This window comes from Lepidochelys kempii, chromosome 20 (genome assembly GCF_965140265.1).
Source record: "Lepidochelys kempii isolate rLepKem1 chromosome 20, rLepKem1.hap2, whole genome shotgun sequence".
Lineage (NCBI taxonomy): Eukaryota > Metazoa > Chordata > Testudines > Cheloniidae > Lepidochelys > Lepidochelys kempii.
In genome coordinates this window covers 25577912-25596023 of record NC_133275.1, presented here as the reverse complement: position 1 = coordinate 25596023, position 18112 = coordinate 25577912, and the positions used below count along the sequence as shown (strand labels likewise).

General features: G+C 52.3%; 1 protein-coding gene across 1 annotated transcript; it reads right to left on the bottom strand.

The window, feature by feature from the left end:
- Positions 1-12370: 12370 nt before the first annotated feature.
- LOC140901077 (microtubule-associated protein 1 light chain 3 gamma-like) lies at positions 12371-16900 on the bottom strand. The gene is made up of 4 exons (XM_073319233.1): positions 16843-16900; positions 16682-16737; positions 15929-16035; positions 12371-13096 (listed from the first exon to the last, which is right to left on the bottom strand). Exons 1-4 carry the CDS (start codon positions 16898-16900, stop codon positions 12901-12903), a joined length of 417 nt encoding a protein of 138 aa, XP_073175334.1. The 3' UTR covers positions 12371-12900.
- Positions 16901-18112: the final 1212 nt, after the last annotated feature.

Here is an 18112-nt window from a genome sequence, read left to right as displayed (position 1 = left end):
TGTGGGCCCCCACTGAGCAAATGAGTTGCCTTATAATTAACTCAGAATTATCCCGGCAATAAATTTGTAATTATATTTGCACTAATACAGGTGGCTCACAGCTACAAATGCCATTTAGCAAAATAAATGAGGCAGCAAAAAGTCCATAAACAGCCCCGCTTCCTGTCCGCTGACATTTTTTATTAATTTACCAGATTAAATAAAACATGTGGATACATTCTTCAAGCCTCCTTGCTGCTGCACCTGGGGAGATTGTGACTGGGCCGTGCAGAGTTTTTCAGTGCATTGTATGTTTCCAGCACATGGCAAGGTACCATCTACATCCAAATGGGACACACTGGTACACCGGGTCGACGTTCACAGTAGGATTGTTCCAGGGGTTCAAGTAACAACTGAGAATTAACGCACAAAACCAATTCTTGCGGTTCATTATGGTTAGTATTAAGGCAGTGTCTGCCACCTGTCTCTCACTATGTGGGTGTTACAACTCCCAGCACAACAGTGCCTCGAAGAGCTTACAACCTAAATCAGGGCAGAATTGCTATTGCTATTCCCATTTTACAGACACGTGAGCTGAGGCCCAGGAAGAGGCAGTGACTTACCCAAGGTCACAGAGGGAGTCTGTGGCACAGCCAGGAACTGAACTGAGATTTTTTTCCCAATGCAGGGCCTTGCCCACAAGCCCAGCCTGCCTCTCAGGCTGGCAGCTCCTGCTACAGGAGCATTATTACGTGTTATTTTTATGAGTGTATTTCTTTGTTCCACAACCAAAGGTCAGCTTTAGAGCCAGCACTGGGAAGGATGAGGCCCAGCCCTTGTCCGTGTGCAATGTAAGGCCCCAGTTGTGTAAACACTTGCAGGAGCAATCCCACTTAGCTGCCTTTCTGTGTTTCTGTGTGTTAGAGAACGAGATCATGGAGCAGGTCAGGGAATCTGCATCAACCCATCTCAATTCACTTGGAAAAATATTTTTGACCGGTAGAGGTCACCCAAACCAGGGAAAACACCTTCCAAGTGTTGTCTGCAGAAGAATTCAGTTTCCACAGCATCTCTCTTTGTGGCTTGCAGAGAGCCCCGCCCAGGTCCTCCAGTCTTCATCACCTGACACCTCTTGCAGCCACTTGCATCAATGGAAAGTGTGTGTCAAATGCTCCTAAACCAGCCTGGGTGCACGCACAGGCATCAAGGACAACACCAGGTGCAAGGCAGCAGAAAATCCATCAATCAGCCTCTTTCTTCTCCTCTGCAAACATGCTGCATAAGAATCTCAACACGTCCAGTGATTAAGGACCAAATTAGACCCTCCCCCTGGAAAACTTTGCTTTCTGGGAGGGAGAATCACCCCAGCCATCTTCCCACAGGGATTTGTATTTTTAATCAGTGCCGGTGTTTGTTTTTCATATTCCCTAAGCTTGTTCTATCCCTCCTTGGGATCTTGCATATATCTGCATGATAAACAATAACCTTTCCTTAATCCTGCTTTGATGATGCTGTGAGAAGTAATTCCTGAGAAGGAGCTGGTACTTTGTGAACTTCCTCTCCTATTTAGATTGAGAGGAAAGTTGGAACGGTTTTGCTTTTTAAGAGATATTTTATAAAGAATGAAAGATACCAGGCAGGTGAGGTGGGATGGTCCAATGGCTAAGGCAGCAGGCCGGGACTCAGCAGACATAGGCTCAATTGCTGGCTCTGCCAGTGATTGGCCGTGGGCAAGTCATTTAGAGGAGAATTTTCTGAGATGGGAATTGGGCACATGACTGTCCATTGTGCCTTTGCAAGTGTCCCCCTTAATTCCTCTAGGCCTCAGATCCCTGGCTGTAAAATGGGACTAAGCAGCCTTCCTGTCTCTCTCTCGCCAGTTTAGACAGTGAGGTCTTTGGAGTGTTTCTGTGTGTGCAGCACCTGGCACAATGGGGCCCTGACCTCAGTTGGGGTCTAGGCAGTGCCTTCGACAACGCAGCCCTGATCTCAGTTTGGAGGGGCCATTAATATAATTAATAATGATGCATGTTCACTTTCATAACATCCTCTTATGTCCCTGAACTTCATCTGGGAGCATTAATGACCTTGATTTGACCAAGGTCTGATCTGTCTTTCTAATCACTCAGAGCTGTGATCTACGGCTCCCCTGCTTCCTCCTCCCCTGCGAGCTTCTCCGCCTCCTCTTGGTGCTTCTGATGGCTTGACTGTACCGGATGGGCCTGGCGTCACCCTCTGAGGTACTGGAACAGTGATACAATGGGAGCCAGAGAGGATGCCTCCCCATCCCAGGCCTGATTCCAGGCAGAGCTGTCTGCACAGGGAGAGGGAACTGAACAACTGGATAAGCAGGGCTCAGAAGGACGGAGTGGCTAGTGCTCTGGGGAGGTTTGGGTCAGTATCTCCACTGCTGCTTGGGTCCATGTATCACCTGGAAACGCGTGTGGCATCTCTATGCACCCTCCTGCCGAAAGGTGTGACGCGCCGGTGGGGGCCCTTTAAATCCAGCTTCCTGGATGTTCTCAGTTCTATCAGCATCCTCTGTCCCTCTCAACAGGCGTGCAGGAGCCCCAGACAATGTTAGCTGCCTACAGCAAGCTACCTCCTGCCCTGTGTTTCATGCTGAGCATCCTCCTGCCCTGTGTTTCAGCTGTGGCGCAGAAAGAGTGAGGTGGGCAGGGGGACTGTCCTCTCCCCTCACCTGAACCAGGCACCCCCTTCCCGCCTGAGCAGGGAGCTGCACTGAATTGCATGAGGCCTCTGGAGACTGTGCAGAAAATTAAACCATCAGCAAGTTGAAAACAGAAATGTCAGCAGAGGTCGGGGTCAGGAACACGAATGGAATAATGAATCTGGAGGCCTCACAGGCTGGATCCGGGGGGCACAGGAGAATGAAGATGGGGCTGGTGGAAGGCACGGAGTCTGGGATTAGTCTGGGGGGGGAGCTGTGATTTCAGGCAGTTTCCGTTGTTAAAATGCCCTTTAATTTAAAGATGAAACGTCTCTCCCATCTGGTTCCATCCAAACTGTTCATCTGTTTCCAGACCCAAGGACAGAAGGGCTAATGGGGCCATAAACTCCTTTTAATGAGCTTCTCATTGCAGGCTAAGCACGTCCATGCTGCTCCCATCCAGTCCCATCCCTCCCTCCTGAATCAAAACCAGGAGACTAGGCTGCATTGTGGCAGGCAGGGAGCACCCAGCCTGGAACGTGTCAGGGTGATGGTGCTGTGAGACCTGTAATCCACACTGAAAAGCCATGTGTGGGGCCAGATCCCCAGATGGTCTAACTCAATGTAGGTGCATTGGAGTCAGTGGGGCCAGATCCCTACCTGGGTGAATCCATCATAGCTCTATTGGACTCAATGGGCCAGATCCCCAGCTGGTGTCAACTGGCCAGAATGACATTGGAGTCAATGGAGCCAAGTGGTGTGAACTGTTGCTGCTCCATTGACTTCAGTGCCCATTCACACCAGCCGGGGATCTGTCCCCATTGACTTTGCCGGAGCGATGCCCATTCACACCAGCCAGGGATCTGTTCCCATTGACTCTGACGGAGCGACACCCATTCACACCAACCGGGGGTCTGGCCCCATTGACTCTGACAGAGCGACACCCATTCACACCAGCCGGGGATCTGTCCCCATTGACTCTGACGGAGCGACACCCATTCACACCAGCCGGGGTCTGGCCCCATTGACTCTGATGGAGCAACGCTCATTCACACCAGCCGGGGATCTGGCCCCATGACTCTGATGGAGCGATGGCTAAGGCTACATTTTAGTCATGAGTATTTTTAGTAAGTCATGGATAGATCACGTGCCATAAACAAAAATTCACATGCCTGTGAGCAGTCCATGACTTTTATTTAAAATACCCGCTGTGACTAAAACTTGGGCAGGGGGCTGTGGGTGCTCTGGGGTAGGGATGGGGGCAGTCTGAGAGTGTCTTTTTTCCTGGGCGGGGTATAAAACCCCCACAATAAATGATGTTTTCACAAACAGCTGCTTTTGATGACATGGCATTTCCAGGAGCCTGGTGCTTCCCCTAATGAAGTGGGGACACTTACACATTTACTCAGTCACTCTCCTGCCATGCAGCCTGTGTACCGGCACTTTAATTCATTACCTCCCCTTCTGGAAGGGCTGCACGCCTCTAAACAATCATGAGCTTCAAACTGAACTCTGCCGGCCTGTTCTGGCTGCCTGTATAATCAGTATCTGAGGGCACTCGGCTCCATTCCCCACTGAGGCATAAAACGTTCCAAAGGCCACTGCACCGCCTGCCCTGGGCAGGAATCCCAGCGGAATTAGCAAGAGGACTGCAATGGTATTAGGTGCTTAACTAGTGACACTCACTGGAAGCTCTTTGCGGCAGGGGCTGTCTGTCACTCAGCACAACAGGCCCCTGATCCAATGGGAGCCTAATAGAATATATTATTATAATATAATAATAAATACTTCAAAACACTTTAATAATCTGTCATCAATTAAACATAACATGAGTGGGTAAACTGAGGTGCCGAGAAATGATGCGGCTTGCCCAAGGTCACGCAAAAAGTAAATGACAGAACTTGGAGCAGAACCCAGGAGTCCTGGCTCCCAGTCCCCCCTGCTCTAACCACTCAATCCCTCTCCCCACCCAGAGCTGGGGAGAGAACCCCGGAATCCTAGCTCCCAGCACTCCCTGCTCTAACCCACTAGCCCGCCCTGCCTTCCCAGAACTGCTTCGTCTATCTGTTCTAACCACACTGACTCTCCTCTACGGGGACTGACAATCTTTTGGAATTATGACAGGAAGTGTCTGGTACTGATGGCCTCAGGTGCTCCCTGGGGAGTGTAGTGAACTTTGCAACAAGGAAATGAAATCCAGCCAACACAAGTCCCTGGACATGTTCCCAGGAAGGACTGACCTGCCAGCACCTTGTGTAAATTGGTGGTTTGAGGATAAGAGGATACAGACGCTGCTCCACTTCCTGGCTGAGCACAGCAAATATGGACAGAGGCGATTATGGAGAGCGGGGAGCGGGGGTATGGGAGTGCAGAGTGGAGCGAGCTGATGGTGGACGATGGCGCCTTGCCATGTGCTGTCCGCCGGGCAGTGTGCTGGGGAGCTGCCCTTGGCTGCCACAGAGCCAGTCCAGGTGAGTTCCTGAGCCTAGACGCGACATTCCTGTGGCGACAACATGCGAACCAGGCACTAAATGACCCTGCATGGTGGCTTACCTAAGGCTGGTGACTCCAGCACTTCCTGCTTCTCAGGCAACTCTGCAGCCTCCCGGCAACATTTAAAAAAGGCAGCACCTGCTCGGACAGAAAAGGGACCCTAGGGCACTGGCACCAAGACACTTTGCAGGCCAAGGCCATCTCTGAACCTGCAGCTCAAGAGACCTGATTCCATCTGCTCTTCCACCCTGCAGCCATTTACACCAGTGCAAAGCGTGTAGGTGTTTCCTGCACTTTCTGTGGGTGCAAATGACTGCAGGGTGATGGGGAATTGTGCTCCGTAGCTCCTGGCTGTGCGAAGCTTCCAGTAGGTGACTGCCTGCATTTACAGCTCTTTGGTGTTCAGTGGGCGGCTGGCAGATCCTTCCCTGACCCAGGGAGCTGGAATGTCTTACTACGCTCTGCAGCATCCATCCCTGCCAGGCTGCGCTGGGAAAGCCTGGCACGACACAGGTCTGCAGGTGTGGCTGGCTGGCAGCTCAGCCTTGGCCTCCGGTAACAGTTCAGCTTCCAGGCAACACCCTGCCGAAGCCTCTAGCTCTGAGCCAGAGCACCAGACAGGAGCCCTCCCTTGTGGGATCCCTGCTGGGGAGTAACCTCGATTCGTACTGATTACAACCACATGTTCCTTAGATTGCAGAGCCCCCAAAATGCTCTGGGTGTTTTCCAAGTAGAGAGGGAGTCCCGTGCCTTCTCTGTGATTAGCCAGGGCCAAAGCCTGGGCAGAGCAATCACACAAGCGGAAGGAGCTCACCTTGATGTCGTAATGCTGCATCGGGCACACTGGGGCACCTGTGTCGCTTTCAGGGGGCCCCCACACCTCCCCTTTTGGCGAGGATGCAAACGCGGCTGTTGCTGTGATGTGGAGAGGTGGGGACTGGGGGAAGCGAAGACAAGTCCAGCCACAGCCAGTATGGTCCAGGACGTAGGATAGTAGCTTAGGAGTCAAGAAGCCGGGATTCTCTCCTTGTTCTGCCACTGAGCTGCTGGGGGACTTGGGGAAGGTGCGTCCTGCTTCTGGCTGGCTTGTCTGTCGTAGGCTCTCTACGGTACCCAGCACAATGGGGCCCGCTCTCTGCTGGGGCCCTTATGGCTGTGATACTCTGGAGGAGAACGCAGTCAGGGGCTCACACTCTGGCTCAGCCACAAGCTGTCTTTCTGGAGGACGGACAGTCCTGCGGTAAAGAGGTAAAGATGCCAACTGGTGGAGAATCCACCCTGCCCCTCAGGCAGCTGTTCCAGCGGTGAATGAGCCGGGCCATTAAAAACTTGCATCTTCCTTCTAAAAAGAAAAGGAGGACTTGTGGCACCTTAGAGACTAACCAATTTATTTGAGCATAAGCTTTCGTGAGCTACAGCTCACTTCATCGGATGCATCCGATGAAGTGAGCTGTAGCTCACGAAAGCTCATGCTCAAATAAATGGGTTAGTCTCTAAGATGCCACAAGTACTCCTTTTCTTTTTGCAAATACAGACTAACACGGCTGTTACTCTGAAACCTTCTAACTGGAGTTTTTCTAACTTCCTGCTCCCAGCCCCTGGATCTTGCCATGCCGTTGTCTGCCATTGTGAGGCCAGTGTCTTTTCCCGGCTAGCTGAATGAAGGAGCCTGAGGAGAACAGGGAGAAAGACACAACACTGCATTCTCTCTCAGCCTCTGCCTTTGCGGGGCCTCTGGGGAACAGCGTGACAGGGTCTGCAGGGCTCTTGGTCTTTTGCCCTCTCGTGTCACTGAATTGCAGCAGCAGCAGAGTGTTGCCACTCAGTCCTGAGGGAGGAGGGAACACTGCACGGCCAGACTAGAGCAGAGCCGCCCAAGGCCCATCCAGCTCAGCAGGCTGTCTGTAGCAGTGGCCAGCACCAGATACTGCAGAAGAAAGAGGAAAGAGCCCTGCAGTGGGCCGGTGGAGGTCTCAGCTTTGTTTGCTCAGTGCTTGAATGATGGGGGGAAAGTGTGTGTATGTGTGTGAGGGGGGGGGGGTGCTTAATGAAAGCAGATAAGTATTTAAGAAAAAGGAAAACCCTTATTCTCCTCGCTCCCCCAGCACTGTGAATACGACAGAAGTGAGGTAGCCTCTAAAAGTAGTAAGGGGACCCAGCCCTTTCAAACTGCCCCTGTAATTTGAACACTGGGTTTGATGCCTTCCCACTGGCTGAACGACAGCTGTGGACAGAAATCTGGGGAGCCTCAAGCCAGACCTGGTCTGCTTTAATGTCCACCCATATGCCCAGCAAGGACAGATGGGTTCCCCCACAATCCACCGTGAAAAGAATCATGGAGTGGCTCAGCTTTGCTGCAGCACTAAGAACCGTGGGGGGGAGGGGGGTGTGTGTGTGTGTGTCCCTGTCCCCAGAACTCTCAGCACCTCTCCGGAGTGAGTCTAACGCCCGCAGGGACGCAGGGCATTGCAGCTACTTGTGTGTTATTTTGCAGGGTGGCCGCACGCACTAACTCGATACAAGTTGCTCGAGTGCCGATAACTTCAGCTAACTCTGCAGGGAAGATGCACTTTTCGGTAGACAGAAATCAGCCTGAAGCATGATGCGGGAGCATCTCAATGGGTTCTTTTTCCTTTGGACTTCTTGATGTACAGGCACAAGTGAATTGCAAATAGCCAGGAGTGGGGAGGGATGGAAAGAGACAAGCATGAGCAGCAGGTGCTGGAGGAAGGATTTGAAACGTGTGGAGAACAAATTAACCACTCTGGAAATTCATAAAGGCAAATTTGAGATGAGGGGCTGACTTGAACACGCACCCCCACCAGCCCCCGTTGCCTCAGAGATGATTTCCCACGGCAAATTCATTGAGGATCCAACTCGCTTGGAATGGATGAATAGCCACTTCTCGAGGCAACCAAACAGCGTTATTCAGCCTCTGATTGAGACTTCTTGCAGGCTCCGGAAGGAACCACATCCTTCTTCCGTGGATGGGCGTAGGATGCACAAAGGGAAGGCTGGGAGCCGCAGGTGAGCAGCGCTTAAGGAGAAAGCAGAAGCTGGACTCCTCCTCGCTTTTGACAGCTTCCTTGAGACATAGAAGCTTTATGGTAAATGTGTTTTGCTGGGCCTGTGAATGGCTCATGAAGAATACGCTTTCATCTAGTAAATGCCAGCTCCATTTATCCTCCCCCTCCTCAGCTGTGTGAGTGGGGAGAGGAGTAGATGGACGGATTGCAATTTCCCTGCCGCCTGCAGTGCTTGGCGCTTTCATTCATGGCCAGGCGCCCGCAGAACGCTTCCCAGGTTCACCCTGGGAAGAATAAATCACAGTGTGTGAGAATGGTCTGGTTTGTGGGTGAATGGAGAGAGCAGTGCAAAGGTGCACGGGGGTGGGCCAGTGGGTGAAGCAAAGGCCTTGATTAATTGTATGTACCCAGGAAGCCCAGAAAGGAGCAGCCTGCCGGCCTTGTGGCACTCAGCTAAGCTGTAGGAAAGCAGGGTTCAGTTCCTGATTCTGCTGCAGATACCCTGAGTGACGCCAGGCGTGTCACTTAGACCTGGACCCTGTACGTGCTGTGTAGATGGAGGGGTTTGACGTGCAGAGTTGGAGCCCTTGTCTCCTTGGGATCAGTTCATGTGGTGATCCAGGGGGAAGGACCCTGGCCTGGGAATCAAAAAGAAAAGCTGGGCTCTGTTCCTGGCTCTGCCAGTGACCTTGGGCATCTCATTTCCTGTGGGCTGCCCAGCCTGGAGGGTCTGTGGGGCAGGGACTGTGTCTGGGTAGCCCCTAGTACAGTAGGACCCTGATCTCAGCTGGCCACTCATGTCATGGGTCAGGGCCCCATTGTGCTAGGCGCGGCACAGACCCAGAACAGAAGGGGTTTATGTCGGTGTGATACAGACAGTGCAATTCCCTCATCAGTAAAACAGGGTAACAAAACTTCCCTACTTCACAGGAGCGAGAGGAAGCAAGATGTGGCTGGCAGCTGTAGGTACATACATGCCCACTCATGCCAGCCTCTTCCTTATTCAGGGAGGCTTCAGAGGTAAGGGGGTCAGCGACCTGAGGGTTAAACGTATGTTTATGAAAACCCAGCATGAGGAGGTGCCTGAGCAAGTGCTGTCTTGGGGCACCAGCCATCGCAGAGCATCGCCAGGCTGACAGACCGAAAAGGCTCGGGGCGACAGAGCCCAGGTGAAGGGGGTCCTGGGGGTGCAGTGGAAATATCTGACCACCATAAAGAGGCATAATCCGTGGCCACGCCCCAGAGAGCACAGCTAATGGGGCTCCCAGGCTCCGCTGCAAACGTTTCTCATACAACACCCCCATACCCCCGAGAAATTAAATCCTGCATGATCTAGAATTAGAATCCGCCCCCAGTTTACTGAATGGGCTCAGGACCTGCATGGTGATTTACCAGCCAAGCTGCAAGGGACTCCCCGCATTCAGCAATAACTAGAGCTGAGCAACTAACGAATGTTCTGGGTCACTCACCCAGCCAAAACGTTGGCAATCGTTGGGGGGCGAGGGAAATGGGGTTTGTTTCATTTTTGAATTTTTTAAACTCTTTTTAAAATAAAATTGAATTAAAATTAGTCATTGTCAGGATGACAATTAGTCATTTGAGATAAAAAAATCCCAATGTTTCCTCAGAAAACATCAAAATGAAACATGGAATTTTTTTTTTTTTTAAACCAAGACAATTCAGCAAATGCAATACAAATCTGCAAAATGTCTTGGTCGACCTGAATCTGCATTTTGTGGCAAAAAAGAGCTTTGGCTGAACCATTTTGCCCTGCAGTAGGTCTAGCCATGTGCGGGGCGCTGTGGGCTAAGGGAATTTGGACCAGGCTGTGCAATTCTGTCTTTTATTAGAAGCAGAGAGGACCTACTCTGCACAGAACACTTCTGCAAACTGGGACTAGACCCAGAGGTGCCAGGTGCTTTGGGACCCTCCCGCACCAGTCACTGGCAGAATATTCTCTAGCCTTGAAAGCAGAATGGAACTAGAAAATACAATTGGTCTCTTCCTGTCTCCTGCACCTCCCTCTCCTGTTTCTAAAGGTGCCATGACTGAGACATCTGGACTGTTGTTTCTGCAGCTCCCGTGACAGTAGGATTTTATAAAGACCAGCAGCGCCTGTGCGATGGTCTGACCTCCTGCATTAGTGCAGGTCAGAGAATCCCACACCTTGACTTCTGCGTGGAGCCCAGGCACTTGCTGCTGGACACGAAGAGAGATCCCATTTCCATGTAAAGACTGCAAGTGAGTGAGGACCCCCATTGTCTCTGGGGAAGCTGCCCTAGTCCTTACTGTTCAAAGTCAGTGCCTTATTCCCACCTTGAGTTCTTCTGGCTTCAGCTCCCAGCTCTTGGTCTTGTTATGCCTTTGCCTGCTAGAGTGAGGAGACCTAACACCAGGGAGCCTGTTCGGAGGCTCATGGTAGCAATAGGGCTTCTTCCACACTGCAGCTACACGCTGCCCAGGGGACACAAATCTGCTGTGATACCTCCTTCTGCGTGGCTATTTTTCCCTCCTGCCACTAGCTCAGTGACTGTACTGAGCAACACTCCACCTCACAGGCCAGTGACTTCTCTCCTTGAGCAGGAAAGCCCCATTTAACTTTCCCCTGCATTTCACACTGGAGCCAGACCCTCCCTGTGCCTGCTTTAACAGCTTACACTACAGGGTAATTTGCTAGAGTAATATTTATGAATGTTTTTAACATTGAAGGACATGGAATATTTATCCAATGGAAAAATTAGATAGTTAAGAGACATGTCATGGCACCACGGTCAGCTCAGGAAACATTTATATCCCACTCGGCACAACCCTGAAATTGAGTGTAGCCAGTCTGTGCTGCAAGTTTCATTACATGCGCTCGGTGTAGCCTGGCAGGGGCAGGACACGCATCATCTTCTGCCTTAGCTCTGCTGAGTTTCTCTTCCAGTAGAGGTTCAGGGAAATACTCCAGCTCCCTGCCTCCCCTCAACACTGTTTCACCTTTTTAGACTAGGCACTAACTCCTGTCACGGAGTCCCTGGGCAATGCTCTGGACCTGCTCCCCATGAAGCCAGCCAGTCTGGGGCAGTCGCCTTTCTGTGAGCAGCCTGTCTTCAGGACACACAGCTCCCCCGGCTTCCACCTTCCTGGGTCTGACCTCGGAGCATTCAGCATCCTCTGCCCCTCCGTGCGCTTCCCCCCAGCGAGTCCGCTCAGGCGGGGCTCCTGGGGAAGCCAGAGGGTCCTGCACCCCAACTCCGCAGTCAGACGGGACTCTCAGCCAGCCAGTAAAACAGAAGGTTTATTAGATGACAGGGACATGGTCTAACACAGAGCTTGCAGGTGCAGAGAACGGGACCCCTCAGCTGGGTCCATTTTGGGGGGCAGTGAGCCAGACAACCCCGTCTGCCCTTCACTCCACGTCCCAGCCAGGCCCCAAACTGAAACTCCCTCCAGCCCCTCCTCCTCTGGGCTTTGTTCCTTTCCCGGGCCAGGTGGTCACCGGATTCCTTTGTTCTCCAACCCTTCAGCTCTCACCTCGCAGGGGGGGAAGGGCCCAGGCCATCAGTTGCCAGGAAACAGGGTGTCGGCCATTCTCTGTGTCCAGACTCCTGAACACACATGCCCTCTAGGGCTCTGCAATGATCATACACCCTTACCCCACCCCCTAGATACTTAAGAACTGCCTAGGGGAAACTGAGGCACCCCCACACTATTCAGAGGAAACATTAAGAACAGTCCCACTTCGTCACAACTCCCCCTTCCTCTGCAAAGATGGGCTCCAGCCCTCTCATGCAGCCTAGAGGGCACTGCCATGGTGCTGCCCCCCTGCAGTCAGAGGCTAGTGCAAAGTGGGCATTGGATGCTGCTCTAATCTGGTAAGGTTTTGTGCCCACTGTCACAGAGGACCTAGTACATGCCACACACAGGGGCGACAGTTACATTGTGGGGAGGTAGCACAGTCCAGCTGGTAGACCCCAGGGCTCTACGCCCAGCTCTGTCCCTGACCTGGGTGTGACCTTGGGCAAGTCCCTTCCCCTCTTTGGAGTCACCAGGCAAAGGGTGGGAGGGGAACCAAGCACGCTTAGCCCAGACTGCAGTTTGATTAGGCACATTACAGCCCCTAGCATAGTAGGACCATAAGGGGCTACTAGGTTATCAACCCAGCCCTGCCCCCCGCCCCCAATCTTTGGGAAGAGCCCCATTAAATGATTAGAGTAAATCACATTTTGATTGCTTTATTCCAAGGACTCAAACTTAAAAAACAGGAGAAGTTACAGATAATTGAGGTGAAGCTTAAAAATCCCAGCTGTGGAACCCTGGTACACCAATCCCTGTTACAGGAGCAGACTTGCTAAAAAAAAAAAAACTTTAAGTTTCCAGTGCCGCTAACCAGAACAAAGTCCAGCAGTGAAATTCATTAAAAAGGGAGAGGAATAGGCCTGTTAAGAGAATAACCTTGCAGCGGATCAGAGTAATATTCAATAGGATGTGGTTCTGGCATTAAAAACATCTCATCACTTTAGTCACAAGTTATTTTTCTAACAGGCATCTGTTCAGAGAGACTCAAGTCCCCAACACTGTTGCAGGAGGGCTATCCTGCTAGTAGCTCCTGGACTTTCATGCTTTCCTCCTCTATCCCCACACAGCAGTTTAATTAAAAATTCAGGTTAAGAAAGAGGTTTTCAGCCCCTGCAGTTGTTTGCATCACAAGATAAACCAACGACAGAGACCAGCTGGCAACAGGCAGGTTCATGACTGAGTCACCGCAGGGCCACCTGAGCAGCCGCCACCGAACATCTCCTGGGAAGCATAGGTTATGTAGAGAAAGCCGTCCCCATCCTTGTGGTCACGGTAGACCTCCCCCATGGTCATGCTCATGCTGGGCAGAGCTTTGTTGTTTACTAGCAGGTAGAAGGCCTGGGTCGCCGTCAGGGACATGCGAGTTCTGGGGATTTAAGGAGATTTTCAGAGACCATTAGATAAGGAGACTCACAACGGCTCCAAGGAGCGTGAATTGCAGCATCTGGCGGTATCGATGTCAGTGATTGGCACCAGTTCCTGTACAGACAGGATGGACCCTGCCAGAGAGACCTTGGCATCCGAGTACAAGATGGAACAGGTGGATACAGCAGTTAAAGACTCTCAATCACTATGCGAGGTCTCTGGCGCTCCCCACAGTCACCAAGCCTCAACATTGAATGCATGTGAGGGAGAAGAATCATCTCCATGAGACAGGGAGCTGAGGTCCTGAGAGGCTAAGTCTGTGGCAGAGCAGGTAGTTGACCCCCCAGCTCTCCCAAGTCCCAGGCTAGCCCCCATAACCCCTGCTCTGCCCTTCTGCTGCATGTTCTCAGAGTCCTCACAGAGCATGGAGCATCCTTCAAAGAGGTATTCACCACTCCCTTGCACACATTCTGCACTGTGATTGTAGGGTTGGCTTGCATGCATGCTGTTTGTGGTGGTTAATCCTACTGGAGCGTTTGTGGTTAACAAGGTACTTGTGACATACAGGCCCAGTGGTGGTTCACTAGTCTGCATCCGCAGCTCTTCCCAGAAGGTGTCGGACTGGATGCCAGCCCGTTAGGTGCAGCATCACATACTAGCAGGTAACACCCCACCCAATGACTTTTGGAACCAGCATACATACAGGGGGTGTATAAAAAGTTATAAATAGGTGCTAGAATTGCTCTCGAAGTCTTTCTGGCAAGACATGCCTCAGCCCAGTCTGCCTTGGCAATGGAACGTGTATTTGCTTGTTGGACCTGCCGGGTCACCAGGCAGCAACAAGGAAGGTATGTTTACATCCCAGGTAAACAAAAGCATCAACCTAGCGAATGGGCAGATGGACCTCAGAGAAGCATCATGGGGGTGGAAACTGCAGAAGTTAGTACGGTGTCAGTTCCTTGGTGGGAACAGCAAGCTGGGACCCCGGGAGGGCTTCCTGTTTCTTGAAGCAGGGTCAGTGACCTTTGGGAAGAGAGGAAAGGCCATTTGGCCTCCTTCACTGGAGCGGACCAAAGGAACCAAGCACTCGCCACTTGGTTTTGATTCCTTATACTTAGCCTCACTTAATCCCCTGTCTTTTTGTTTAAGGGACTTGGTTTTACTTTTGCTATAAACCAATTCAGTGCTTTGATGAGAGCAGCGTGTTTGTTAACCCCAGCTAAGTTAATGAACGGCTGGGTACGGTCTCTTCAGGGAAGTCACAAACTTAGTGACTCCTTTAGAGTTGAGCCAGGGGGCTGGTGGACACTACAGGGCAGATGGTTTTAGGGGAAAAACCAGAAGAACGTTGGGGTCACCCTGCACAGAGCAACTGGGCAGTCAAAGACAGGGTGCTGCTTGTGTGCAGGAAGTTTGCCACAGCATTTAAGGCAGCAGCGAGAACCAGGCAGCATTACAGCATGACACAGCCATGTTGTACTGGGCGCGGGCCAGGGACACATTCTGCCTCCGACAGCCTCGGCGGGGCCGCTTTGAGCGGCAAAGCGGAAAGGCCAGCCCCAAACACACATGGAGCAGCACAGTGAGCTGCTGCCCCTGGCCCGTGTGTGTTGGGGCGGGGGGAATGGGCTGCTGTTTTCCATGAGCCCCCCTCACCTTTTGTTGTTCTAGTTTTCCATCCCTTCTCACTGAGGTATCTGTAATAAGCCAGCTTGGGGAAAAAAGTTACATTCATCATCTCAGATGAGTCTGCAGGGCTGGGATCCAGGAGGCCTGTCTGTCTTATTAAGCCTTGCAAGTTCTGCATTTCTGGTCTCTAGTTAGAGGGAGTTTCTTTGATCAGGTGTAATGCTGCTAATTAGCACTCTGAGCCTCTCTCAGATGTCACTAACCACTGTTGGCACCAGCTACAGCTTGTTTGCATCACTGCTAATTGCCTGCCTCTAATCAGCTATTCACCTGTGCCTGTTTGCAACTTCAAATAGGTTTCAGAGGAACAGCCGTGTTAGTCTGTATTCGCAAAAAGAAAAGGAGTACTTGTGGCACCTTAGAGACTAACCAATTTATTTGAGCATGAGCTTTCGTGAGCTACAGCTCACTTGAAGTGAGCTGTAGCTCACGAAAGCTCATGCTCAAATAAATTGGTTAGTCTCTAAGGTGCCACAAGTACTCCTTTTCTTTTTGCGAACTTCAAATAGATCATTCAAATAATACAGCAGACAAGCCCAGTAGCAAGTCTGCCACTGCGGGCCTCAGCAGTAAGGCCATTCTCCGCCTCCCATCCCAGCAAACAGCAGGGAATTCTTTACAGCAGCCGCAGCCCCTCCCAGTCAGGGGAAGAGGTGCTGGTCTTTGTGACACCGATTGCCCTGGTGGAATTGTAAAGCTTGTCTGGTTTCACCTGTGAAACCCCTAATGCAAATGCACTTAGAGTTTCAGCCTCACTCACCTGTGGTTGCCAATTCTGACTGAAGCGATTCCAGGAGACCCCACCCCCATGACAAGGTCATTTCCTTAAAATATCCTATTAAAATCTCCTGGATTGCTTTCAATAGTCACCAGGAGATTGATGCTGATTCTAGGAGATTCCAGGCCAATCCTGGAGGGTTGGCAACCCTAAAGTCACCCTGGTTCCCAAATTAAGCCAGACAGGTTTAAGGTGTAACTATACTTAAGCCTATTTAGTTAGATTGATGAAGCTTTTCCTGTGTGAACAAGCCCTTTATATTTTAAAAAAGTGTGAGGGAAAAAGAGATGGGACTTGCCCTTTCCCAGATCCGGATCACATGAAAGAGCAAGCCCTCCCCTCTCCCCCTTGGCACTCATTCCTTACCGCAGGGTGATCACAAACTGAGACATGGACGAGTCCTGGGAAACCAGAAACTTGGTCCTGTCCAACCAGGGCAGCTGCTTCTCCTTCTGGTAACGTTCCACCACCACCTGGAGCCAGAGACAAGTCAGAGCAGGACCTAGGGAGTTTGCAGACCAGCTTTCCCAGTCCTGGAGAGAGGCACTAGACTCAGGAGAAGCAGAGAGCCCACAGGGCCCACCCTGAGATTAGAAATGCCTCTTCTGAGGGTCTCATTTGCACCATTACCCAGCCCTACCATCCAAATCAGGCCCCAGACAGCCAAGGTATTTATAAATTAAGGTTGACATGGTTTTTGTTTGCTAGATGGTTTGAGCCTTTACAAGTCTCATTTTCAGGCTCCCCCAATCCACCAGGCTTAGAAGTTGGAACAAAACACAGCTTCCCCATGAGCCCAGGGAAAAAGCTATCACACAACCCACTCATGGGAGTCGGCCACGCTGCCTTCGCAGTGCAGAATTTGTCCTGCATGCTCACCTGCAGGTCTCACTGGGTGTCAGTCACTTCATCCACTCAATTTCCCTGCCCATGTCTCCCGTGCTGGCCTGAGGCTACCGTGCCTGGTGTGCAGATACCAGGGTATGTTTGTTTAGTGGCAGGAAACAGGAGTGGGGCAGGAGGGGAGAACCACCGATAGCTGGGGGGCCTTGAGTTCGGTTAGTGAAGCTCAAGACAAGTTTAACTCCCACAGGGCAGACAGAGTGAGAGGAACCTTACCGGGATCTTGGTGGGGTACTTTGCCCGGATTTCAGCTGCTTCCCGCATCCTACTGGCTGCAACAAGAGAAACAGACACCCGTGTCCAGGGTCATGTCTAGGCCTCCACCCTGGCTCTCCTCCCCCTTTCGCATTTCTCCCCAGTCCCCCCCAGGAATTTACCCAGACTCTTCCTCTGCTTGAAAGAGCGACTGTAGCTACTGCTTTGACGGCGCCACATCTTCGGGAGGAAGAAGGTTCCCACTGCCCTCAGGACTCCCCTGCAGATCCACGTAGCTGGTCATGGGAGTAGAGGCCACCTGGGCCCCGGATATAGCCCTGCCCCGCCCATGTGCTCAGGTGTGGGTGGAGCCAGCCCTGAGGCCACTGGCTGTCCTGCTCGTCTCCATCCAGGGAGCCGGAGCCGGCGCTAGGCAGAAGCAAACGAAGCGATTGCTTAGGGCCCCACACAGCTCAGGGGGGCCATTTGCTTTTTATGACATGTTGGGGGGGCGGCCCATGGGCCAGTACAGCCCCTGGCTGTGCCATGCCAGTGCAGGGCGAGGGTGAGACGCTCACTGCGAGCCCCACTGTACGCCCGTGCCGTGTCTGCATCAGGGGTAGCTGCTCCATCGGGGTCCTCGCACCAATGCACATTTCCCTTGTCCAGCCGGGGCCAGATGGAGAAGGCCAGGGATGGTTTGGGGGCTCTGCAGCTGGCCTTCTGGCCGTGGGCATCGCTGGGCCTCCCCGCCAAGCTGCCCCTGCTCCAGCGTCCCAGCCCCACAGGCTGCCACTCCACAGAATACCGTGAGGAGCTTGCAGATGGAAGCATCCAAGCGCAGGTTTCAGGAAGCCTCAGCCTCCAGACAGAGCAAAGCGCGACCCTCTGCGAGATGCACGGGGCAAAGCCAGGCTGCCCCCGTGCAAACAGCGGCTCTGCTTGTCAGTGCTTAGGGTCTGGCGCAGAATGGCGATGCCATGGGCTGAATTCAAGGCCAGTTCCCGGGAGGCTTCAGAGCCAGGCGTATGTCAGCTGCCAGACAGAGCCCAGCTCAGCGCTGTCACAGGAGGGGTGGCTGTGGGGTTCAGGCCCCCTGCTGCAGCGAATGTGAGGTCAATTCCTGGCTCTGCCACAGACACCTTGTTCGACCTTGGGCCAGTCACTGGATGCCCTGGGATAACAGTCCTTCTGGTGCATGTTCAGGCTCTTCGCAGCAGGGCCTGCTCCTCATTGTGTGTCTGGGCAGCACCTGGCACCGGGAGGCCTGCTGGCTGCTACTGGCATGAAACCCAAAGCCGCAGCGGCTTTGGGAGGGTCTGGCCAGCCCATGTGAGGCCCTGTCCCCTGAGACCTCTGGAACTTGATTATTTTCAAGGTAATGAGGCCGTTGTGCTTGGAAGTGTAGTGGGCAGCCAGGCACTCGTCACACGCCGACTCCCCATGGAGTCA